We start from the raw sequence: 26,319 nt of genomic DNA, 5'->3' as shown, positions 1-26,319 counted from the left end.
GAGTTTCTTCACCTACGACTAACTACACGATGAGTACTTCAACGGTTTCCATCGACGTCGAAACCGTCAAAGAAAATAACAGGGCGTTTATCTGCTTCTTGTGATATCCAGGAAGTCTCGCAGCATGAGAAGGCTTCATGTTCACATACCCGGGAATTCCAAACAACAAATTGAAAACAACAGGGGGCAAACTAAACCGGCTTTAAAAGGACGGAGTGAACCACATCCTCACTTAAAGGCAGTAAGAAAATAACTGACGGGGTCACGAGTTAATGAGGGGTATGTGGGCAGTCCCACATGTCTCGTGACCAAGCACAGATGCCAATAGTCCCTTGTGTACACAATTATTTTAAACTTTACTGGTTTCCAGCTGGCGCTGAGTATTTATCCTAATGTTAAGACCGAAGGTTTGTTTCGTATATGAACAAAGCCATAATTCAGGCATATTTACTTAATATAAATTATGATGGCACCCTACATCTAAATAGCATGCTACATTTCTTTGTTTCATATGCACTGTATGCCATGTGCATCAACTTTAAATTATCTTAATAGTGATGCTAACTTTAAATTATTCGTGCAGATGTTAGTCCAACTTGTCTCAACATAAACTAAAAAATTTATATAGCCAAATATATTATAAAATTTAAGGGGTCAAATTAAAAAAAAATGTCTACATCAAACAAAAATAACAAGAGATGCTTCCTGTCCTGATTGCTAACAAATAACAATACTGCAGTGTACAATAGAAACCAAAGAGAACAATGAAATGACAAATTTTTTAATCAATTTGTATTTTTCATAGGTAACAAACCTGAGGTCACTAAGATAATCTTCTAGCGCTAGCTGGAAAACCAGTAAAAACAATCAAAGATTGTAAAACAAGGAATCTGTGGCATCTGGCAACTCATGCATATACGGAGTGGATGCTTGGTCATCGACCAAAATCGTACCCCAGCAAAACATCAGTCTTTCTTCTACCACCTTGGAGACTGGAGTTTCGCTTCACTCTCCTATTCCAAGCTGGTTTTTTTATTTTTTATTTTTATTCAGGACAAGATTCGTGGACGTCAACATTTTTAGTCAAGCCTTTGTTTGCCATGTTGACCTTGGACAGATGCTTTTGCTGTAGATACGACTTTTACTCGCATCAGCATCGCTTGCGTTATGTGCGAAAGGCTATCCGTCTCCTTAGAGAGTATTGCCTTCAGAGAGAGAGGAACCCTTACTTTGGTTTACTGTTTTATTTGGATATATGTGTATTGACATATATGCTTTTATGTATCTTTTCACACATCTCTAAGGACTTTTTAATGTTTTAGTCTTTCAGAATGTGTGTATTTCGGGATGTCAGGACGATTTTTAATGGCGAACGATTGCAATCTTCCCTTCAACATGCAGGGCCAGTCGTCATGATCTTCTAGTCTCTTTCCGTCATTTTTGTAAGATTGCGGCGTGGGCAGTACAGCTCTCTTCCGTATTTCCCTCCATCCTCACATATTTTAATTATTAGTTTTTCTCAGGATACATTCTTCTTCCTGAGGAAGAGAGAATTTTTGTTCATTTACAGTCTCTGAAGTTGTCAGCCCTGTTTCTCATCTAGAATGTGACAGCAGCGGCAGTGTTCCAGAACTTCGGAGCCCCTCTCCTTCGCGTCCATCACACAGTCTCACTATATGAAGTCAATTGCAGATAAAGACTACTAAGGCCTAAGTAGGTGTCAGTGAGATACTGTGTTTTCAAATTTACTCCTACAATATAGAATGGAATGGAATGGAATATGAGATTTAGGCTTGAAGCCAAGCACTGGAATCTAAAGGATTACTCAGCACTATACGTGATGAATTTGGTTTGAGATGAATATTTATGATGACGAATTTATAAATTAAACAAATAAAATAAAAGATGATTTTAAAACTATGGTAAAAACTGATGTATGGAAAATCCATTAGGTTAATGATCAAAACAGCAAGGTTCTGCTGTACTTAGATAGACCAAACATGTCTTATTTCAGATGACCCCTGCCTCATAGAAAAAAAAAAAAAAATAAATAACATGCAAGCTCTTCAAAAAAACTTCCAACTTGCTAAAAGGTTAATACCTAACATATTTCCATTCTTTGAAATGTGCTCTGGTAACATTTTACAGGGGCTCATGGATATTAAGAATGTCTTAAATGATACACTTCATAACATCACAATCTACATGCTTGTAGTATATGCTAAAGAAAGAAAAACAGCTATGGTATATTCTATTCTCTACTTGTTAACAGTTTTATCATGAAGCTATTGCAATTTAATCTAATCATATTTATATCCTCTAAAGAAAACAAATCCATATACCTACCACCCCTCACAGATTTGAAAACCTGTTTGTAGTGGTAGAGTGTGTGGCAAGAATGAAGAATGACAAGACCTGAAAAACATATGTACAAATTTTTCACATAAGACTGACCTGGAAATGTAGTGGTAACGGCAGAATAGACAACAACACGTGAGTGGCGGCACGGCGCAGCAGAGGGACAGGTAGATGTGGTGGTGCATTAACCTCTGCTTCTGGAAGTACACCTTCCAAAACCCCCAAAACACTTGGCACTAAGCTTACAACTCCCTGAAGGTCTAAGCGGAACAAATCAACTCCATTGACGAGGATACTTGCTGCTGTTTCACTGCAAACACCAGTCTGCAAATAATCCTGAGTAAGCTTCTTTGCATCATTTATTGTCTGTAATTATGATGATCTAGTTCGTTTCCTACATGTATCTTTCATTTTTTACCTTATCCCTCTATCTTAAAATCAGATTCTCTGGAACCAAAGGCTAAGCACAAGGTACCAAGGTTACTTTGTAGTTTTTGGATTGTTGTATTTTAAGAAACATAACTATCATCTACACATATTTTCACATGTCAGTTATGATTTACTGTACAGTACATGCATTAAACAAAATTGTTTGTCCGTTGCCAAAGGAAAAAAAGCATAATACTAGTACCAATATTTAGTGTAATATCAGAATATGAATGCTTTACAATTTTTAGCCCAGCAGTATTTAAGCTGTTTTTTAAAACTAAGATCTTGATGTGATAAAATCAATATAGCAAGTAACACTGCTTATGAATAACCTGTCAGTCTACAAGCTCTATAGAATATTTATGAATGTTTACCAGTAGGTACAGGAAATTGTTATATAAAATACAAAGATTTCTGTTTTATATTCACAGGCCTTATACTACAGAGCATTTACTTTAAACCTTTGTATATGACATTTTCTTAACAAATAAGTCAATTGTAGATGAGAACTAAAGAATGTAAACAACTGCGATTAAACACAAGAAGTTCCATTTTTAGGGAGACAGGCACTACTGGGACTCAATCTTCCAAAGCACCTCAGCGGCGTGGTTGGTATGGTATTAGCATCCCACCTTGGTGGTCACAGGTTCGATTCTCGGCCATTCCATTGAGGAGTGAGAGATGTGTATTTCTGGTGATAGAAGTTCACTCTCGACGTGGTTCAGAAGTCACTGGTTTCAGCAACGTAAAAGCACCATACAAACAAACAAACTAAACTCAATCTTCCAGCCATGATTATGCCATTGAAAATAACTGATTTCTGCCATTTTTCATTTCAGTGCTTTGTCAAAATGTTCAGGTGAATTCCACATTCATACAGAACTCTTCAGTCACCAATTTTGCAACTGTTGTTAGTGACAACTATCAGTAATAATTTACGAGTTTGTTCATATGAGACTAGCTGCTTTGCAGTGTTACGAAGTTTTACCCTATGATTTCAATTTTTATGCAACATTTACTGTACATGTTATTTAATATACTGTATTGTTGTCTCAAGGAGGATGTATTTTTTACTGAGTTATTACCTTATTAGCACTTGAATGAGTTCCCTTTTGTCTTATTCTTTCACTTTTTTTATATTTTTCATTTCTCTAATAAAGTTACGAGTAAGTGCACTATAGTTTGCTTCTTCACCTCATTTCAGGTAATTTTAAAAGAAACTTTAGTGTATACATTACACCTTAACTTATCTTGAATCTTTACTAATCAGTTCCTCGTTGGACAAGTGGTTTTCGTACTTGGCTACCAATCCAGTGGACCGAAGTTTGATTTCCGGCTTGGGCAACACGGGATCAAAGGATAATTTATTTCTGGTGATAGAAATTCATTTCTCGATATAATGTGGTTCGGATCCCAAAATAAGCTGTAGGTCCCGTTGCTAGGTGACCAATTAGTTCCTAGCCGTGTAAAAATATCTAATCCTTCGGGCCAGCCCTAGTTCATCAGCTCAGTGGTCTGGTAAAACTAAGATATACTTAACTTACTAATCAGTTACATTATTATTATGGTTTTTGCTATGCTTATCTTTTAGATGTGATGTAATATTTTCAAACACATTACAGCCAACCCTGCTATTCACGGACTCGCCTATTCCGGATTTTTCAGTGGAAACTATCTATAAATCATTCACAGGAAACTCGCCTATGCGCAGATTTTTTTTACAAACTCTCTCTCTCTCTCTCTCTGAATTCATTAAAGAAAATATACACGTATGATGAATTAGTAAGATTTTAGTTCAACAATTTTTTCGCTCATCTTTTTCCCAGTCTTGTCCAAAAGCTTTGGAGCAAGGGGGAGAGGGTGTAACCTGTCAACTATGTCAAATATTTTGACATATTGACAGTAAAGGGTAGAAAGTGTTGCCCACTATTAGTTAAACATATGTTGCCCACTCTCAGGTAAATATATGTTGCCCACTCAGTGCTCTCTTTCTCTCTCTCTTTCTCATGCCAAAGGTGAGAGATAGATAGATAGATTGATATATAGGGATGGTGGTTTATAGATAGATATACATAATGTATAGTGTATTACTTACATTTTTATTTGTTTAAACAATGTAAGTAACTCAGTTCATCTTTCTTTTATTAGCTGGAAGGGTTAGAAGTGTGTACATATAAATTCTTGAGGGTAAAATGTTTAAGTTGACTTTAAAATGATACGTATGAATATCATCATTTCAAAGATGAATACAGTATGTAATAAGATTATAATCAAAGGTATATTTGATGTAGGATAATACTTTCAGCATACATTTGGTATTAGAATTTTCAAGATAGGCAGTTATCTGCACTTTTAGAGGGGCGTTTTATGTATTCGCAGATTTTAGCTATTCACGGGTGATTGTGGTACTTATCCCCCGTGAATATGAGCGGAGGGTCAACTGTACTTAGATGGCAAGCGTAAAGTGCAGCTTAACTTAGGGTATAAATAATGTGCAATTACCACTTGTTTTTAGATGACATAAAAATGTTTTTACCACTTGCTTTTAGATGACCTAAAAATGTTTAAGTGTAAACTTTACTAATGGGCATTTGTCACTTATCCATAGTGTTCAATAAGTTGGGGGCTATTGTATATACTGTTCTTACATTTTGCTATTTTTGCAATTCTACCTAGCATTTAGAAGTTAAGTCTTTTCTTTATGTATCCATGTTTTTTATTAACATTTCTGTCCTTAATTAGTGTACCTCTTAATTCTGTTACTATCTGTATTACAACTAATTTTAAATACAAAATGTGCTCAACCTTTTCCTTTATTGATTCATTTCTGATCACTTTATTCAGTTTAATAAGGATTTCTTATGATAATTTTCTTCTGTTTTATGAATCAACGGTCATTCCTTATACAGGCGGCCCGCGGTTAACAATCACTCAACGGCGAATCGGTTTTACGGCGGTCGTCAAAAATATTCATTAAAAAAATAAGGCATTTTAAAGGTATCTTTACGGCACAAATTTCAGTTAACAGCGCCGCTAGCGCCGTTGTCTAACGAGTTCATACATTTGTAGAAATGCCGTTCAGACCATAAAGGTTATGCAAATTATATTAACAAATTTTATGGAGAGTTATTACGTAGGTATTAGGGTAAAATATATGCCTCTGACCCTGTTCTATGCCGAAAATATCGAGTTACATAAGTGCAAATTTAGCTATGGCTGTGTCGATTTATAAATGTTCATGCTTTTGTTTAAAATGTGTATGAAAATATATTACGTGAAAGGCATTTTTATTTCTGTACAGAAATATGATACAAAGGCAGCTTTTGAAACTCCCCTTCACGTTATCAAATACGATGTTTTTTCATGTACTTTCTTGTAAGCTGCCGCCTGCCGCTCTTCCGAAAATATAGATTTAAAAAAAGTGCAAATTAGCGATCGATGTGTCGATTTTATAAATGTTTATGCTTTTATGTTTAAAATGTGTATGAAAATGTATTACGAATAGGGTATTTTTATTTCTGTGCAGAAATATGATAAAAAGGCAGCTTTTGAAACTCCCCTTCAAGTTATCGACTACGATGTTTTTTTCAAGTTCGTTCTTGTATGCCGCCGTCTGCCGCTCTTCCGAAAATATTGAGTTAAAAAGAGTGCAAATTTAGCGATCGATGTGTCAATTTTTCAAATGTTTATGCTTTTATGTTTAAAATGTGTATGAAAATATATTACGTAAAGGTATTTTCATTTTTGTACAGAAATAAGATACAAATTAAGGCAGCCTTTGTAACTACGCTCCACGCTGTCAGGGGATGGTTTTTCATGTTCGTTCTTGTCCGCCAGTTCCGAAAAATGCATTGTGTTATTTTATTAATTATGCATCTTTTCCATAAATCCTTTCAAAAGTTATACATTATTTCTCCGTATCCAAGAATATTGTATGTATTCTCATATTATTGTATTTTAAAATACTACGGCAAACTTAGGTCCATATTCCGCGGAGCGGCCAATGTTGTGGTTTGAAATCAGCTGATGAATACAAGTTTGTTTCACCATAACGCAATTCTGAGCGAATGCTCTTGCTTCTACTTAGCATAAACGAATATCTATATACTTGACTTATATGAGACAAAGTTATTTTTCCGCATACAGCGTGTTTTTAGGTGGAAATATTTATTGAATATGTCTCGTTGTGAATGTGAACTACTATTTTTTTAGTTAACAGATTACGTTGTCGGCATGTTTATTGCGTAAAAATTTGCGTGATTCCGTTCGCAATAATCCTTTATATCATCGTAATACGAACTTTACGTTATTTATCTTATATCGGCGTGAAACCAACAGTAAAATGTGTTCTTTCAAGCACAGTAGTTTTGATTAAAATGATTTTATCCCAATTTTATCTACAGTTGTGTGTGATGGCAGACGTTTACTGCAGTTTTATCCTTGTTGCCGATGTACGATAATAGTCACTAGCAGCTTGAACAGTTTTCTCAGCTTCAGTTATAACTAGGTTTAAATTTAAAGGTATATTTCCCGATTGATCTTTAATCTATATTGATCTCTGATCTATAGCGAATAAAGTTATTACATTAAGATATCTCAGTTCTATTCTATACATAACGCCATTTATAACAAATACGGTAATGTTGCACTGTAGTACGATGATCGAAATACAAGCCAAACAGATGTTATCCAGTTCGGTTGTACTTAGAAAAAAAAAAGTCGTTTCTCGTTCGGTTGTTCATGGCTATACACGTTCACGCAACGAGTATAACGTTAAAACCATACTTTCATCATTCTCTTTTGCTGTTATTGAACTTATGTAACTAGAAGATGGATAAAGTTAGGCCATTGTAATTTGATCTCTCATAAAATCGGACTATCGTAAGACTAATGATAGTAACCTGAACACTACAGCTACCTGTACACTGTATAAACTTTATTATATCTTTACATACTCTAGACACCCACATGTACTGTACAGTAAATTCTATAGTACTATACTGCATAAATATAATTTTACTTATTGCGCCGTTGTGGGATTACGGCGCCTTTGACTGGCCTAGAGTTTCGAAAGAAGGTGTGCGGCGGCCGTAGGCTTTAAAATCGCTCAGCATTGAAAATCGCTTGGCGTCGGTGGCCAGGAACGGAACCCCTGCCGCTAACCGAGGGCCGCCTGTATATTCAATTGATTTTGACAGTGCTATGTTATGTTTAACAACTAGCTTACTTTTGTGGCATCCACTAGCATGGAAGTAAACATTTACTATGCCCAAGAATAGCTGTCATGGATTTCCAGGTATGACCAGCCATGTTTTCCTTGACAGAGACTTTTCATTTCCAAGCAGGTGCCACACTGCCACTGCTGATCAGTCACGTGTAAATTGCTCCCACGCTCTTAGCTGTGTCGACCCTACTGCCCAGGTCTTTATGACCTTGCCCAGTGTTTCACTGCACCTCAGGAAGATATTCAAGGCTAATTAGACAAGAAATTCAGCTACTGAAGGGTCTGCTGCCTCCTCTTCAGAACCCTTAAACTTTGTCAGAAATGATGTTATCTTCAATGCAAGTTCAGTCTCAGTGACCCTAGTAGCTGAGGTACCACATAGTACTCAATCAATCAAAGTTGATCCTCAGGAAATGTCTCAGAGATCCTCAGGAAATGTCTCAGAACAGTTTTTGTGCACTTCTTTTCTTTGACTGATCTACCTGCATTTCACCTGCGATTATAGTTGCTGTTCACCCTGTTGCACATTTAAACATTTCTCACATACTTAGTCTCTTGCCTGGCCTGCTCTCAACTACATCCACTTCACACTTGCAACTCTACTTGGTTGGCATGGTACCACCCATGCTAGCTACCAACCTGCCTTGTCTTAGGACTGCCTAGCTACTAGCCACTTTAAATTTTTTTCTGAATTACAAAGGTTCAGCCACCTTACCACATGAGAGCCTTGTCTGAAGGCAACCATGCTACTGGCTAAGAAGACTGCTTCCTTCCAAACTCACATATCGTTGTCCCTTAATCCAGCTACACCCACTCCATTCTTCATTTGCTCATAGATTGTCCAGTGGATGTAGCCATGACTGGTGAAATTTTGTAATTAACAGAGTCCTGCAACTCTTGTGGGTAGATAACAGATGGTATTTTTTTCCACCATGCATCCTTCCATAATCAATGTTCCCTCTCCCGTAACTGTACCCATTTCATTGCCATTGGCCATTATTTCAGCAGTCACTCACACAGTTAGTTAGTTATGCCAAATCAGGATGACTTCCATAAGTCACCATGCCATTCCAAAATTAGAATGATGGTTGCCTTATGTCACAAATAAAAAAAGTAAAAATAAGCCTATTTGTACTTGCTGTACACAGAAAAGAAATTCAACAATAAAACATAAAATATCAATTATACTAAAGCTTACCTTGGATCCTTGGTACTTATTAGACGTGAAGCTAGCTTGTTCTTGGTGTGCTGTGACATTACCATCTGTCTGCCTTAGTCCCTGATGGACAGCTAGGTAAAATCTAGCTAGATATACAGGCAAAATCTCTTCCCCAGTTTTCTTGGAGCAAAATATCCTATATTTTATAAAAACAAAAAACAAAATGTGAACATTAAATAATAGATATTACATCAACTAATCATAAAAAAGATATCTCAGTAGTGCTAAAAAAAATTCAAAATTTCAACAATCACACTTCATTATGATAATGCTCAACATACAAAACATCAAAACAAATTCCACCAGTAGTACACAAACAATCCATGGCAATATGCAATTTTTTTGCCCAAACATAAAATATAAAATCCATTGTGATTTTTCATTTACAGCAATTACCAATAATAAAACAATGCAGTATTTTTATAAACTTAAAGTGCCTATTATATTCATAATTGAAAACAAATCCATTGAAACAATATCAAAGACATTACAAATATTTTATATATTCCCTAAACATCTGCAGTTAAGTTTTTAAAACTGAAATATAGCATAAATCCAAAGGCAAAACAAATACTATTATGACAATCCATACACCAACGATATTAGCATTAATTACCTGCAAAGAGCCCCAAGAGCCTCAGCTCGGCCTCCTTGGAAGTGCTGTGGAGACAAGTTAGCAAGACGGTCATTCTGTGGTTCCGATGGTACTGAAGAGTCACTAGATTTTCTACCACTTTCTCCACCAAAACCAGAAACCGGCCGACGGGAACCTGACCCAGCACTTCCACTACCATCTGTTTCTAAATCATACAAACTCTTGTATTACTATACTGTTCTAAATATGTGACAAAAACTATGAAAATTATAATATAGTGTCCCTGTCATACAGAAATGATGGGAACATAGTCCAAACTAGCTGTTGTACAGTAACTCAAATGTTTTTAATCATAAAAGAAACCTTTGTACCACCTAGAGAAACTTTATTTCAAATGAGAAATTTCTTAGTATGTCTGTAATTCTGAAAGTCATAACTTTTGAAAAAGAAATCTTGTCATCAAATGCACAGTTAAAAAAAATATTGTCATATACACCACTACTCACTATGCTGAGGGCCAAGGCTGGCTTGCATGTTACAATTTATAAGGGCAGCTTCAAATAACCAAGGCCCGAACAAATGCAAAATGCTGTTACACTTTGCTCTTCCACTTGCTAACAGTCGAGTAGAATCCTCTGCAAAAGAACAAATTAAAGGCACCTCAAAATTTAAATTCTTTATACTAATGTACAGCAAAGGTAAATAAAATATACCTGTTCCTTACAGAAGTGTGCATGTGGTCATATCATACAAAATCACAATTTTTGAAACTAAATTGTAGTTTTCCTAACTATACAAACCTGAGGTCCTTTACATAAGGAATTACTTTCGGCGTAGCTGGAATTACGGCCGTTAAATTCTTGAACAAGGTGGTTAGGCAGGGACTACATACCGTGTGGCAGGCGGGTAAGCCAGCCTGCCTGGATGTGAACACTCCACTTTGCCTTTCGGCCCAGGTTCAGATTGAGGGGTGGCATGAGGTGGGCATATATGTAAAGGACCTCAGGTTGGTATAGTTAGGAAAAATACAATTTACTTTCAAAAACTGTGATTTGTTCATACATGATATGCAAACCCTCGGTCATTTACATAAGGACGACTAACTGATTGGTGGGAGGAATATGAGTGAGCCTCTAGAACTGACTGGAGTTCTACACACCTAGGCTACTTCTCCTGGTCGTAAGAGCGAGGAGGAGTGCCCTGCCTCTGACAACTTAATTGGAGTATAGGAGCTGCATGATCAAGAGTTAGACTTCTGGGCCTTTTCAAAATGAATGAGGAATTGTAGCTCCTCCGAAAATGGGGTGTGAAGAATATTTAGAGTCGAAGGCATTAGTGCAAAGTTCTGGGAAGGGTTTGCATTATTGCCAGTCTCCCTCCTCCCCTTGCTAGAGGAGGGAGCAGGATTGCTTCTATGATTCTGATAAGAAACATAGAAAGGAAGCTCTATGTGTAAGCTTACCGCATCAATCGTCCGACCAACCAGTGTAAGTTAAAGATCTTTCCTCAACCCAAAGGAAGAGGAGTGGAAGGACGAGGTGGGGAAGGTGGAGAGGCCAGTGACTCTCACATCCTTCTTACCTCTAGAACTGCACACCATAGGCTAGATGCAACTTGTCCTCTTGAAGGAGCCAGGTAAGCAAACAACCTGCAAGCATCCACCACCAGTCCAAGGAAATGAGGTTCCAAGGACCTGTGGGCAGGCCCGAAGGAAAAGATAAATACAGGCAGTCCCTGGGTTACAACGGGTTCGGCTTACGACGTTCCGAGGTTAAGGTGGTTTTCAATTATATTCATCAGAAATTATTTCCAGGGTTACAACACGTTCCAGGGTTATGACGCCTACAGCGCTCATCTGGCACAAGAAATATGACACCAAAAATGCAAAATAATCTATATTTGAAGGTTTTTTTTATGAAAAATGCAATAAGAATGCAGTTAACATAGTTTTCAATGCACCCAAAGCATTAAAAGTAAGGTTTTCTTAGGATTTTTGACGATGTTCCGGCTTCCGACAATTTTTGGCTTTCAACGCGTCTCAAGAACGGAACCCCCGTCGTAACCCGGGGACTGCCTGTATGGTAGCAATGAGACCTTATCTATCTTCCTGTCCAACATATTCTTCAGAGTAATGAAATGTACCTATCCACTGGACTATCCAACTGCAGAGAGGCCTCTCACGGTCTTGTAATACTCGGAGAAAGACGTGTCATCGGACACTTCTGCAATGGCAGTCCACAGCGGATAAAGACACCGACACTCCATGGTGGGTGTCGATCCTTTATGGGTACAGCCACATGCCAATAGGACAAAGTAATGACTGATCAACCAATAAAAAGTCCACAGTGTAGCTCATGACAGTCTCAAGACTCTTCAAAAGCTGCCGACTGACTGCACTCAGTGTGAGCCATCATGCATCATAGACACAGTCACATGACACTCAACTTTTGAAGGGTTATGCCAAGAACCAACATACAAATCGTCTATCTTGTTCGCCACCAATGTTGGGAGACGAAATGATTCTCTCAAGGCATGCACACATCAGACGACAGTCAATTGCCCTCTAGAGACCGAGGTCCCTGATGGCAAGACAGAAGTTCTCATGGTAGTTGAATCTCAACTAAGGAGAGACAATACTATATGCTAGTGAAAGACTAAGGTGAATGCGGACCTACGTCTTCACAGTTGAATCGAGAGAAGTAAACTCTCAAGATTCTGAACATAGAAAAAGTCCCATCAATGACACCAACCAGTGAAGACGGCTTTAATCCCTGTTGTTTACATAGGACTGAAAATGCTAAACCGCTATTTCATTTCTGTTCGGTGAGAAAGTCGGAGTTTGCAATGAAAGCGGAGCGTCTTTCAGTAATGAAAACACAGGGATTGTACTGCCTTAAGAACCACTTCTGGTGGGCTGGATCAGGGAGGACATTTCTATTTACCTTGGAAGCAGAGCTGGCAGGGCGGGGAACAGGCGAAGTCTTCCGTTATTCATTTACAATTCGGGATGAACAAAGTATAATTGCACACCTTACGAATTATGAAATGTATATTAGAAGAGAAACTTAAATTGTCTGAAGAATATCATTCTACATCATTGCAGTGGCAGATGCAATGACGAGGAAGACTAGGCTACAGACTTCTGTTACCATGAGGTAAACAGAAATATGATAACGAGTCTAGTGAGATATCTCTGTCTGAAAATTCTCGCAATGGCAAAAGGCTATGCAGGAGAGATGGACATACACGTATGCGAGAATTCCAGCTGACCAGAGACCTAAAACCGATAGCTCTCGCTAAACTTGTCGTCATCCTGAGTTGCCAGGTATTCCATCTCATGAAGGAATGTGTTCGGCTAGAACCACCGAGCGCAAAAAAGATATGTTCGAGCATTTGCATTTTAATCGAAATGGGAGGGAAGAAAACCCTCCTATTCGGTGAATGCAAATGCTGCGGGGCTGTTGTAAACAATACCACTAGTATCTCAAAATCAAAACTGGTAACTCTTGGGAGGCCTGCGAGGTAGTCCCGAGTTGTAGGTAAATTACGAGAAGATACTATTCGTCTCAGTCACATACCCGTAGAGTTAACTACAGTCATGTGCTTACTACTCGGACAATTCAACTGATAACAGAAGCATGTCGCAAGAGAAATATTCGTAGTATAGTTGTAGGTTCCTGTACATTGACCTCTAGCCTAAATTCTCTTCAATTCAAGAAACAAGAATAAGGACTGGAAGCAGACTTCCTTCATTCTCTAATGAAGAGAGCGAAGGTGAAAATTTCCCAAAGGAAGACTTCTACGGGGATAACAGGATACCAAGGACAACTAGTTCAAGCCAAACTGGATGTTCCCAAAACAGTAGCACTGGAGAGGCATTCAAACTATCGGTGCTATCCATCCTGAACAGATTGACGCATGTTAGGTAAGATCCTAGGATTGAACCAAAAACATAAGTCTCTCGGGTTCAAATTCTGAGGAGTAAGTTCCACCAAATTCCTCTTATTTCCTTGTTTCATTCTGGTATAACCAAGAAGTAGAGGGAAAAAAAAAGAGAGGAGGATTGACTGTTATTGCCCGTTCTCTGTATCCCGGGGGTGACTGCATACTGAGGCGACGGCACTTCCTTCGAACGCTAGAAATTCCAGGAATTTAATGGCTTAGCGAGACTCCTGAGTTTGTAATAACAATTACCGGGAATTTCTGTTTCGACAGTGTGTTTGGAAATTACAGGAAAACCAAAACATTCTTGAGACGCCAGAAATTCCAAGGAATTCGAACATTTGGCGAGATTCCCAATTATCATAGTGACAATTATCAGGAATTTTCGTCTCGCCCGTCTCGCCCAAGTGTTTGCAGATCGTAGAAGACAAAAACACTCGGAGAGTGCTAGAAATTCTGAAGAATTTTAAGTGCTCGGCGAAACCCCCCGAATTTTGTCAGACGATCATTAGGTCGTGGTCCTCCCCGATTCCCATAGAAATCGAGGAGGAATGGGCAAGATCCTTCCTCAATGACATGCACTTATGTCCGGTAGGACCTGAAGGTCCCTCCAGGAACGCAGTCCCCGACGCTGAATCCTATGGAGAGGGCTCTGCAGGATCCCTCCCATTCACCTCGCCCCTACCAGCGTAGCCATAGGAAGAGGGGTAATGGGGGAGGAAGACTGGACGCTCTCGCTCGCCTTGCCAGCGGAACTAGCAGCCGGAGAAGCGAGCCACGGGCAGCCATCAACCTGTAGTGATGACCGCTCCGAGTCTAGGAAAACATTACCGTCTGGAGAAAACGTTTTCCCGAGGAGTTGCGTAACTCGTACTGTAGGCGAAACGTCTGTCGCTACCAAGACCGGTCGGTCACCGTGGCCGTCATCTGAGTGGGGCTGATCGTGCACCTGACAGGAGAGAGCCGATACCATCCTCCGACACATCCCAGTCCTTGTCGAGGCCAAAACCTCTCAAGAGGACAGAAGGGGGAGCCCATACCGGTCTCTGCGTGGGCAGTCCAGCGGGACCATCACATGAACACCGGTGATGATCCCTCCGCGAGTCTAGGAAAGCATTATAGTCCTCACCAGCAACCCCCATGATCTCCTCCAACTACTTGAGCGTATGATCTGTTTGGTCCCAAGACCAAACCAGGCTCATAGGCTCTCGTGGCCAGACTGTAAGAAGCTCACTCCTCACGGTCACTCCTGTTCGCCTCGCTCCTCCCGGTGTAGCCCGAGGAGGTTGAAGGGACAGGTGAGGGAGAACTGACACTCCTACCCTACCTACCAGCAGAATCAGAGAAGCGCTGGACTGAGGAAGGTAGCATAAGTCTCGTGCGTCAGGGGAGCTGCTACCAGCGCCATTCGAGCCATCCGGTCCCGATGGGAGCAACGGTCGGGTGACAGGTAGCGTTCACTAACATGGTGAGAGCGAGCACCATCCTCATGACGCACCACAGTCCCAGAAGCAGCCGAAGCTGTTCCTGGAGACCGGGGGGGACCTCTTCCCAGCCTCGCCATGTGAACGGTCTGGTGGGACCATCGCATCAACCCTGGGTACTGAACGATTGCTGCGCGGGCGACTGCCGGTCTGGCGAGAGTCGCTGAGCGACTCTTACCATCCTTCCGCTCCGTGTTTGGGTCCTGACGGTGAGCGTACTCAGCCATCTGGACCTTGGCTGCACAGTCACCCGTAGGTGACTGTACACTCAGTGACACGAGCAAGCGAGCAGCTGAGACGGTTCCTGGTCCGGAGGTGGAACCTCTGGAGCTGGGAGCGGAGGTACCAGCAGTGGCCAGTACCTGCACGGTCCCCTAAGGAAGGACAGACGGGCCCCATTCCCGGAGGAACGGGAGGGCCAGCAGAAGACCCACCTGTCTCACCAAAGTGAGACAGACCCTTAGAAGTCCCTGTGCGAGACTTCTTGTGTGTGTGTGTGGGTGTGTGTGTGTGTGGGGGGGGGGGAAGGCCACCTTCTTCTTCTTTGGCTGGGGGGCCTTGGAAGTCGAAGGGGAAGAGGTGGCAGAAGACGACAACACCACCTTCCTCTTCTTCTTCGCCAACTTCCTCAGGACAGCAGAAGGTTCTCCCATCCAGGACGGGGCTGTGGCGGCTAACGAAGCAGCAGCCCAGCGCGACCTGGGAAGGAGGACCTGACAGAGGAGCAGTGGAGAGAAAGCTTCCCCGAGAAGGGTTATGAAACTCTTGTATGGCAGGCGAAGCATCTGCCACTACCGAGACTGGTCGGTTGCGCGAAGGTGACCGTCGTCTGGGTGGGGCTGAGTGTGCACCTGACTGGAGAGAGTCAATACCATCCTCCGACTCGTCCAAGTCCTTGTCAAGGCCAAAACCTCTCAAGAGGACTGGATGGGGAGCCTCCAGCCAGTCTCTGCTTGAACAGTCCCGCGGGACCGTCACGTCAACCCTGGGAACCGAGCAATTACCGCGAGAGCAATCAGCAGCAAGGCACGAGTCACCTGAGCGACTCACTCCTTTCTTCCACTCCATGCCCCAGTCATGACGGTGAGCGGACTCAGCGTCAACGACTCTGGATGGATGCGAATCCGAAGATTTATGTGCACTCGGGGACTCGCGAACGAGAACCCGACACAGAACTAGTCTTAGGGGCAGAACCTTTAGGACTAGCAGCAGAAGTGCGAACCGAAGTTTGCACTTCTACGGCTCCCAACACGCTAGACCCTGGGGACAGCGTGACGGTTACCATTCCTTCGAGCCAGCGGAAGACCCAACCGCCTCCTCAGTTGAGGAGACAGACCCTTAGAAGTCCTGTGACGAGACTTCTTAGGGGTGGAGACAACCTTCTCCTTCTACGGCAAATAGCCTAAGGAGCCAAAGGGGTGGAGACTGATGAAAATATGATGATCTCGAAGAGGAGGATGACAACACTTGACGAGCTCTCTTCCTCTTCGATTCCTCCAAATTCTGCCAGACTTCTACCATCAGGAATAGTTAAACGTCACAGGACAGTGGCGAAATCTTCGTCCAGAGACGTAACTTCCGGGTATTAGTGGAAATGAATATGATTACTAGCAGGGGATCTGTACACACACTCGAGGATCAGTATCACAACATGCTATGAGTCACAGGTACAATTCCAAGGTTAGGATAACCAATACGAAGAGCTATCCAACCAATACTGCTGTAAACACAATCACCACTGTTAGTCCGTAAAATAAAGAAAAATGATTTAAAGTAATAAGGATACTCCTCTCGCATCCAAGGGCACCGCCCTCCGAAGTGAGAGGGGATCCCCCAAAAACCAACACCACACACCCCCTCTTCTACCTTTGTCCGATAGTAAGTGAAAGGATGAAGGAGAAGGGAAATTACCAGGAAAAAAACAAAAACAAAGGACAAACCTCTGAAGTTCCCCTCGGTAATTCCCAAAGCGTAAGCGTAAATTTTGGATGAATACATGTCTCGTTACAGGATCAATATCACTCATGTTAAATACATGTTTCATCCTCACGTTAAATACACATCTCGTCCTCACGTTAAAAGGTGAAAATATGTAAATAATAAGATATTGGCATACCTTTGCCGCCGACTCTTAACACAACGTAGAAAGGCAGGCTATCACAAAAAGTGGGTTTGCATATTAATTGAATTGATTGAATTTAATATTAATATCAAACACTGTATATACAATTATTTAAAAAGCAAAAATAAAAAAGAAAGATCCCACTGGGATAATGATCAACAGCCAGTCAGCAAGAGCTCACAAACAAATGTCTTCATCAGAAGATGGCCGAAGGCAAAGTGGAGTATTTACATCCGGGCAGGCTGGCCTACCCACCTGCCACACGGTAGTTACTGCCTGCCCACCTTGTTAAAGAATTTAACAGCCGTAATTCCAGCTACGCCGAAAGTAATTCCCTACATAAAGGACCGAGGGTTTGTATATCGTGTAGGAACAAACAATATTTTGTAACAAATATTACACATGGTCAAACGTTATATCACCACAACTAATTCTCGCTTTGAATAAATAAAAAAAGGCTCGTTATAAAAATCATGGGGACAAAATAATCAACTGAATATTATACTGTATATATAAAAATTGTGTTAACCCTCACTTGAATATGCTGTTGGCACACAAAAACTCACCTCCACGTCCCTCAGACGATAAAGACAATGATGAGGAGGAGGAGAGATGATGTCCTTTCTGGTTGAGATTCTCCAAGGAGATATTAGGCACACCTGTAATTGTACATCTATTCTTATACATTCTAAGACAAATAAAATTCCCACCTTAAAATGACAATTTGTCCAAAATTGCATTTTTCCTAACTATACAAACCTGAGGTCCTTTTACAATAGGAAGGTACTAGCGGCAGCTGGATAGGTCGTAAGCTTTCGAACAAGGGGTTCGGTAGTTAACTGCTTGTCCGACAGGCGCGCGCGCGCGACTGGTAGGTAAACAAATCACTTTTGCTTTTGGCCCAAGCAAAAACTGCAGAGTGAGGGGTGGCATGAGGTGGGGCTATGTGTAAAAGGACCTCAGGTTTGTATAGTTAGGAAAAATGCAATTTTGGACAAATTGTCATTTGTTCCGACACGGCATACAAACCTTCGGTCCTTTTACAATAGGAAGACTCACTTCTTGGTGGGAGGAATCTGAGTCTTTTGTGAACAGACTGGTGTTCGCCCAACCTTGGAAATGCCTCCCTGGTCGTAAGAGCGAGGGAGGAGGATCCAAGCCTCTGTCCGATTGATCGGGTGTGCACCGCAGGATCAATGGTCAGACCTCTGGACCAAGTACTAAGAGAGAGGCAAGCGTATCTCTTCGTACCAGCAAACAAGAACAAGTTCCTATTTGCAAGAGGCAACATAACGTTATGGTTTGTCTCTTGTTGGCATCCACTTCCCCCCCCTTGTAGGAGGAAAGTGGTGGATATTCGCTCCCATCCCTAGTGAAAGGGATAGGATGGGGCTCTGTCGAGTAGCTCACCGGCATCTCGTCCTTATCCAGCAAGGTGATGACCGTATCCCCCTACCCACAGGTAGAGGGGTAGAAAAAGATAGGAAGAGAAGCCAGTCACTCTCTCATTCACTTATCTATTCTTACAGTCACACCATGGACTCGATGCTGTTCAGCCTGCTAGGGTCTGGGTTAGCTAGACAACGTGTTGAGCAGCCACCACGGGTCCTAAGGAAAACGATCCATGGACGTGTGGGCAATATCCAAAAGGTAGAAGGAGGTGCCAGTGGTCTGGTTGTACCAGACCCCTGCCTTCAGTACCTGCGCCACGGAGAAGTTCTTGTGTAACTCGAGGGAGTGTACTTCTAGGTCATCTTGGTGCTGACGAAGAGTCTTCAACACTCAGCCTGGGATGTCGAGTTTCTTCAGAAAGCGCGGTCGCGCTTTCACAGGACAAAGCAGCATCTCCTTCGCATCGCAAGGCGCGGTGAAGTCCATTAGGGAGGGATTGTGAAGGACTCTAACCGATCGTCAGGAACCGAAGGGTTCAGAGTCTTCGCTACGAATTCGGTACGAAATCGAGCGTCACGAATCCCCATCCCCTGGATGCTTGACTTCGCAGGAAAGTCATGCAATTACCTCAGAGGAAAAGAAGGAATGGTCGTATGACCTATCCCTCTTCTCGACTTCGGTGATGTCCTGTACCCATACTGGTCTATCCGTCTGCCGCGACGTTGTTGTTCTCGGTAGTGGATAGGACACCGGACACTCAATGGTGGGTGTCGATGGTATGGGTACTGTGACAAGCCGTTAGGACGAAGAAAAGATTGTTATGGAACAACCGAACTAAGTCCACAGCGAAGTTCGTAACAGACTTGGGCGCTCTGACAGCTGCCTACTGACTGCGTTCGGTAGGAGGCAAGTTGTCCAAGCACCCGAGCAAGTCACGTGACCTTCGCCTTAAAAGGGTTATGCCAAGAGACTAAACAAATAATTTGTTCGTCACCGATGCCAGAAGGCAAGGTGATGACTCTCTTAAGGCATGTGCCCAACAGGCGAAAGTCAATTGCCTTCTAGAGACCGAGGTCCTTGATGGCAAGATATCTCATAGTATAGTTGATTCTCGGGTAAGGAGAAACAACACTATGTGACGTTGAAGACGAAGGTGTACAGAAAATGCACCTACGTCTTCACAGCTGAACCGAGAGAAGGATCTCAAGATTCTGAACCTGTGCTACAAAGACTGAGAACGCTAACCGCTATTGATTGCTGTCCGGTGAGGATCGTAGTTGCAATAAAAGCGGAGCGCTTCCAGTAATGAAGACAGGGAACTACTTGCCTGAAGAACTGCTTCTCATGGGCTGAACATTTGGAAGTAGAGCTGTCAGGTCGGAGAGTAGGCGATGTCTTCTGACATATCTGTTAATTCGGGGCGAGCAATGAAATTGCACACCTACGAATACGAGATATTTTGAAGACAAACTCAGATGTCTGCAAAAATCATTCGCATTATCGCAGTGCGATGCAGCGGTTGACTAGTACAGACTTCTGTTACCGTGCGGTAAACAGAAAGATGAAAGAGTCCAAGAGATATCTCTGTTGAAAATTCTCGCAATGTCGAAGGCGATGAAATCGAGCGTCACAGCAGTAGATGGTCCTTCATTATTGCGAGAATCCCCGTTAATCAGAGACCTAAGTCCATGATTGTTGGGCAGAGATACGGTTCGGTAGTCAATCCAACCAGGGGAGAGAGAGACGTAACCGACCGTGCATCTCCGAGACCTAGCGATACTGAGCCGCTATCAGGCAGTTTCAATACGCAGTAGCTCTCGGTGACTCGTCATCCTGAGTTGCCAGGTAATCCATTATTCCACGAAGGAATGCGTTCGGCTAGAACCATCGAGCATAAAGAATACGCTCGAGCAATTATATTTAACCGAAACGGATTTCGGTAAATACAAAAGCTGATTTGGTGTTGTCATGACAATACCAAGTATCTAAAATCGAAACTGATAACTGCTGGGAGGTTGCAGGCAACCCCGCAGTTGCAGTTCAATTAAGATACAATTCGTCTCGGTCACAAACCGTAGAGTTAACTACGGTATGCGCCTACCCCACGGACAATTCAACTGTTAAAGAATCATGTCGCGAGGGTAATATACGTAGTAATTTTGTAGGTTCTGTACCACGACCTCCATCCTAAAATCTTTTCCCCTCGAGGAATGAGAATAAGGATTGGAGATCGACCGCCTTCGTTCTCTAGTCAAGAGAGTGAAGGAGAAGTCTTTCCCAAAGGAAAGCTTCAATGGTGAACAGAATACCGAAGACGATAGTTCAAGCCAACTCTGGAAAGTTCCCGTCCGTTCTTCTCTATTCCAGGTTAAGCGCCTACTGTGAGATACTCTTCTTTCAGCAGCAGTCTTCTTTCCAAATGCTAGAAATTACAGGAATTCGAGCATAAGCGAGGTTCCCGATTATCGTGTAACAATTATCGGGGATTCTCGCTCACTTTGGACCGTGGTCCCTCGCCTAAGTGTTTGGAGATCGTAAAAAACTCGAACACTCTTGAGTGCGCTAGAAATTCCGTAGAATTCTAAGCACTCTGCAAAACCCCCCACCGAATTCGTCAAACGATATCGGCTGGTGGTCCTCTCGATTCCCGTAGAAATCGAGAAAGGGGCAGGATCCCTCCTCAATGACCGGGGCTTACGTCAGGTAGACCCGAAGGTCCCCCCGGTAGCGCAGCCCCTAACGTGGGATCTTACAGAGAAATCTCTGTAGGATCCCTCCCCTTTCCCTCGTAGCCGTAAGGAGAGAGGGAATGGGGGAGGAATTGGATACTGGCTCGCCTTCCAGCGGAACTAGCAGTTGGAGAAGAAAAGGAGCAGCCATCGCCTTACGGCGATGGCCTCTCAGAGCCTGGGAAAACGTATCGTCAGGAGAAAACGTTTTCCCGAGGAGGGTTACGAACTCATACTGTAGGTAAGTGTCTGCCGCCACTGTGAACGTCGTCTGGGTGGGGCTGATCGACACCTGACAGGAGAGAGCCGATACCGCTCCGACTCATTCCAGTCCTCGTCGAGGTCGAAACCTCAGAGGACCGAAGGGGTATTTAAATACGGTGTCCGAAGACACGTAGAAACGCCTCTGTCGCAGTAGAGGAGGTGAAGTAGCTTGTTCGACCCCCCGCCAGAACTGAGAGAGCCTTCTTGTCCGGAGACGAGAGACTACCTGGTTCAACACAGTCGGCAAGCTCCGATCGCGGCAGACCCACCGTCGATTTGGGTTCCCTCTCGGCCCCAAAACGACTCGAGCCGAGACGTGGCCTCTGCTGGTGGAAGCGGCGATCCTTCCCGAGGTCATTGTGCTGACGAATCAGCGCCGTAACCTCGGCAAAGTTCCTCTGGATCTCGGAAGTCACAGCATCTTGCAGAGTGGGACCGTTAAGCCCTTCGAACAAGAGCATATTCCGAGAACCTTCCTCCTAAGAAGGGGGAACAGCGACAGCCCTCTCGGTCTTCCCCATCCCACTTGCGCATACGTCCTGGCCGGTCCAAGAACCGTGCCTGGCACGTAGGGCGTCGTGGTGGGATCATGAGGGGCGCACCCCTCACGATCACTCCTCAATACCTCGCTCCTCCCGGTGTAACCCGAGGAGGTTTGAAGGTACGGGAGAGGCAGACCTGACGCTCCCTCGTTGCTCGCTGGCAGAACCAGCAGCTTGGAGGGCTGCAGGCGATCGTCAACCCGCGGTGGCGATCGAGCTGCAGGCCTGGTCGAACCGTCTCCGCTGTGGAGAACGGCTGGACTGAGCACAGCGGCCCCGATCTCGAGTGTCAGAAGAGCTGGTGCTGGTTGCCGTACCCGGTCGCTTTCTGTGAGAGCGACGGTCAGGCGACCTGCAGGCTCCACTGTCACAGTGAGACCGGTGCTTGTCCTCACGGCACGTCACGTCGCTGGTTCCAGCCGTGGCTGGCACCGGCGAACGGGAGGACCTCTTCCCAGCCTCAGCCCGTGGTCGGTCGTGGACCGTCACGTCCCCGGGTAGCCAGCTGTTCGCCGCGAGAGTGAGAGCTGGTCTGGTGAGAGTCGCATGAGCGGCTGTCACCAGTCTTTCCGCCCCCGTGCCGTGAACCTGACGCTGAGCGGACTCAGAGGTCTGGTTCCTGGCTGCACGGTCGCTGGTAGACGACCGTACACTCGTATACCTCCCGCGAACGAGAGGCCGAGACGGACCCTGATGCAGTGGCAGAACCACTGACACCAGGCGAGGAAGTACCGGTGTTAGCCGGTACCCCTCTGGTCCCCGTAGTCTTCTTCCTTGCGGAAGAAGAGACGGGCCCCGCTCCCGAAGGAGCAGGAGGACCAGCGGAAGGAACCCTCCCGTCCCACCGAGGTGAGACGGGTCCCGAGAAGCTCCCGAGGGAGACTTCTTAGGAGGGAGGAGGCAACCTTCTTCTTCCTCGGCTGTGAAGCCTTAGAAGTCGAAGGGGAGAGGCGGCAGCCGACGACGATGAAGAAGATGAAGACGACGACGACACCTTCCCTCCTCTTCTTCGTCAGCTTCCTCAGGACAGACGTAAGATCTGCTATCCGGGCGGAGCCGGGGCTGCTGTAGCCGAAGCCACAGGGCCCGGACGCACCTGTACAGACAGACCAAAGTCTGGGGTAGTACCACCACGAACCGGGACGACATCAGCAGGTATGGGCATCTCAGGAACAGCAGGCACAGCCAGCACAGCATCGGTAGGGACAGCCAGCGCAGCAACGGCAGGGACAGCCAGCGCAGCAACGGCAGGGACAGCCAGCGCAGCAACTGCATGGACAGTCAACCCAGAATCGGCAGGTACGGCAGGTAGCACCGGAAACACAGGAAGTGGAGCAGCAGCCAGCAACATCCTGGTACCGGCGGCAGGTCCAGGGGCGAGCTCTAGGGCAGCGGAAGTGTGGTCGCTGCAGCGCGGCAACCACGAGTGGCGGCGGCACGCCCCCCTCTCGGTACGGCGAACGGCACTTCACAGCGGCTGTAGGCAAGACTGTTACCACGTGAGGCGAGTACACCAGGTGAGGAGGGACGTGTCACCTGGTTTGCGTGGTCACCACTCCATGGGTGACCGCAGAAGGCCCAGACATAGAACCGCAGCCCCTGGACACTAGCACGCCCTGCAAATGGAAGGACGCCCATGACCTCACCAAGGTCCACCCTCGTGGCAGTAGCACCTGCGGAAATAACAGTAGTAGCGATTAGTGGGGGGGAAGTCCCCTCGCGCGGGGGGGTGAGCCCTCTCCGAACGAGTGGAAGACCCCTAATACAATTGTACATCGGGCACGAGCGCCCTCCCCCGCGCTCGACGGATCGGGCGAGAGAGAAGAACGCCGATAACTCCCCCCCCCCAACAAGGGGAAGGGCCATCTGTGGGAGCTGAGCGGGTGGGGGTTCTCGTTCCCCACCCCCGCACAGTACCCATGTACCCAACAACAATATAAGAGCCCGAGAGCAATCGTGCCATCGGCCCGAATGCAAGGGCATAAGGATCAATTCCCTGACTGAGCGGAACTTGAACCAAATAAATATTGATGCAATCAATAATAAGGAATAAAATGAAAATGCATCTTGCATTACGATTCACTTCACAATGATAAGGGCTCGGATCGAGCGCATTTGCGCCCTCGGTACCGAGCGCAAGGGTAAAAGGATCCATTCCTTACCTTTATGGATCAAGGTTTATGGAAACCTTGATCCATAATGAATTGATGCAATCAAAAATATAGAAAATGAAAAGAATACTGCGCTTGCGATTTCACTTCATACAAATAAAAGGGGAAGGATCAATTCCCGGGAAATAGCGGAAACATTGATCCAGTAAACAATGCAATCTCAATATGAAAATGAAAAAGAACTGCACTTGCGATTTCACTTCATTCAAAATAAAAAGGGGAAAGGATCAATTTCCGGGTAAGCTCGGAAACTGATCCAAAATGAGTATTGCTACAATCAAAATAATATATGAAAATGAAAAAGAATACTGTACTTGCGATTCCACTTCCATACTGAATAAGTTTTTCCAACCCAAATATACGCTCGGAGCGAGCGCTCCCGCCCCTCGGCACCGAGCATTACAACAATACGAGGATCATTTCTGGGAAAATGAATTCCCGCACTTACGCCCTTCAGTCCCGGCACTCGGGTAATCGGAGGGCGTGGTGAAACCAAGATCCTTTAATTCACAATTGAATTCAATGGGAATAAATATGAAATGATTGTACTTACAATTCAGTTTCACTAGATAAATAGAAAAAGAAAAACACAATCATGCGAAAGCAACGACGATGAAGCGGGCAGAGAGCGATGATACACGTCCACACGCCAGCAGGCCGAAAGCAAAAGTGATTTGTTTACCTACCAGTCGCGCGGCGCCGCCTGTCGGACAAGCAGTTAACTACCGAACCCCTTGTTCGAAAGCTTACGACCTATCCAGCTGCCGCTAGTACCTTCCTATTGTAAAAGGACCGAAGGTTTGTATGCCGTGTCGGAACAAACACATCTTCTGGGAACATTTATGGTGAAAAAACTGCAATGCAAGAATAGATAAAAAAAATTCTGTATTAAAAATTAATACCAAAATATACAAGCCTATGTAATACCAGTTCTCCTTAACAAAAAGAATTACACTTTCTCAACCTGTTGCTGGAAAGTAACAATATAGTTTAACAAAATGTTTACTATAAACGAGCAACCAAAAATGTTAAAAAAATAATAAAAATATATATAACAAGAAATCTTCAAAGATTACTCCCAAATCTCGTCACTTAACCAACAATTGCTCCAACATGATAATATTTACACTCTAAAATTTAAGTTTAAAGTCCCAAATTCATTCTAATTTCTCATTCTCCATTCATATGATGTTAAATTACAAAACATGCCTATCATGCAATGTTTACCTGTAAATCAACAGCTCATTATTATCAATTGAACACATTTACTGTAATTGTACCATAAAATGCACCTACACTTAGCTAATAAACAAAACTGTATGCACATCCCGTTTAAAAATTAACCCAAACGATTCCATCCCTCTCAAACATTTCAGCAAAACCTTACAACAAAGCCAGTTGTTTTAGCAACAAGACTTACCTAGGAAAGCATCCACAAGTCCTGATACTCCTTTCATAGCCGAGAGAAATATGGCTGGGAGCATCTGCAGGCATGGATGCTGACTTGGTTCAATTACTAACTCAGAGGAGATGGCATATTTAAGAAATGCTGGCGTTTTGCTTATCACTGTGTGTCGACTTAAATCCACTGGGTTACCTACAGACCAGTGAAAAATTTATTGGCATTGGTTGACACCCAACAATTCATTACCAGAGAGTATCAAACTATTGTTTATTGTTCATGCTAAAGCACAGTATATACCACTACTTTGCTTGAGAGAAATGATATTGTTAAACTACAATAAAGTTTTGTACATACTTACCTGGCAGATATATACTTAGCTATAGTCTCCGACGTTCCGACAGAATTTCAAATCTCGCGGCACACGCGACAGGTAGGTCAGGTGG

At 43.6% G+C, this 26,319-nt stretch overlaps 1 protein-coding gene across 1 annotated transcript in view; it reads right to left on the bottom strand.

The window, feature by feature from the left end:
• LOC135195793 (ral GTPase-activating protein subunit beta-like) overlaps positions 1–26,065 on the bottom strand; it is an 80,608-nt gene extending 54,543 nt beyond the window's left edge. Inside the window, exons 1-6 of the mRNA XM_064222270.1 lie at positions 25,892–26,065; positions 17,940–18,032; positions 10,332–10,460; positions 9,847–10,030; positions 9,210–9,366; positions 2,455–2,682 (exon numbers count right to left, since the gene is read on the bottom strand). Of these exons, the coding sequence (XP_064078340.1) occupies positions 2,455–2,682; positions 9,210–9,366; positions 9,847–10,030; positions 10,332–10,460; positions 17,940–18,032; positions 25,892–25,955 (855 nt within the window). The 5' untranslated portion in view covers positions 25,956–26,065. The remainder of the gene's footprint in view (positions 1–2,454; positions 2,683–9,209; positions 9,367–9,846; positions 10,031–10,331; positions 10,461–17,939; positions 18,033–25,891) is intronic.
• Between the last annotated feature and the right edge of the window lie 254 nt (positions 26,066–26,319).

The sequence above is a fragment of the Macrobrachium nipponense genome, chromosome 16 (assembly GCF_015104395.2).
Source record: "Macrobrachium nipponense isolate FS-2020 chromosome 16, ASM1510439v2, whole genome shotgun sequence".
Lineage (NCBI taxonomy): Eukaryota > Metazoa > Arthropoda > Malacostraca > Decapoda > Palaemonidae > Macrobrachium > Macrobrachium nipponense.
This window is presented reverse-complemented; position numbering and strand designations above follow the sequence as displayed.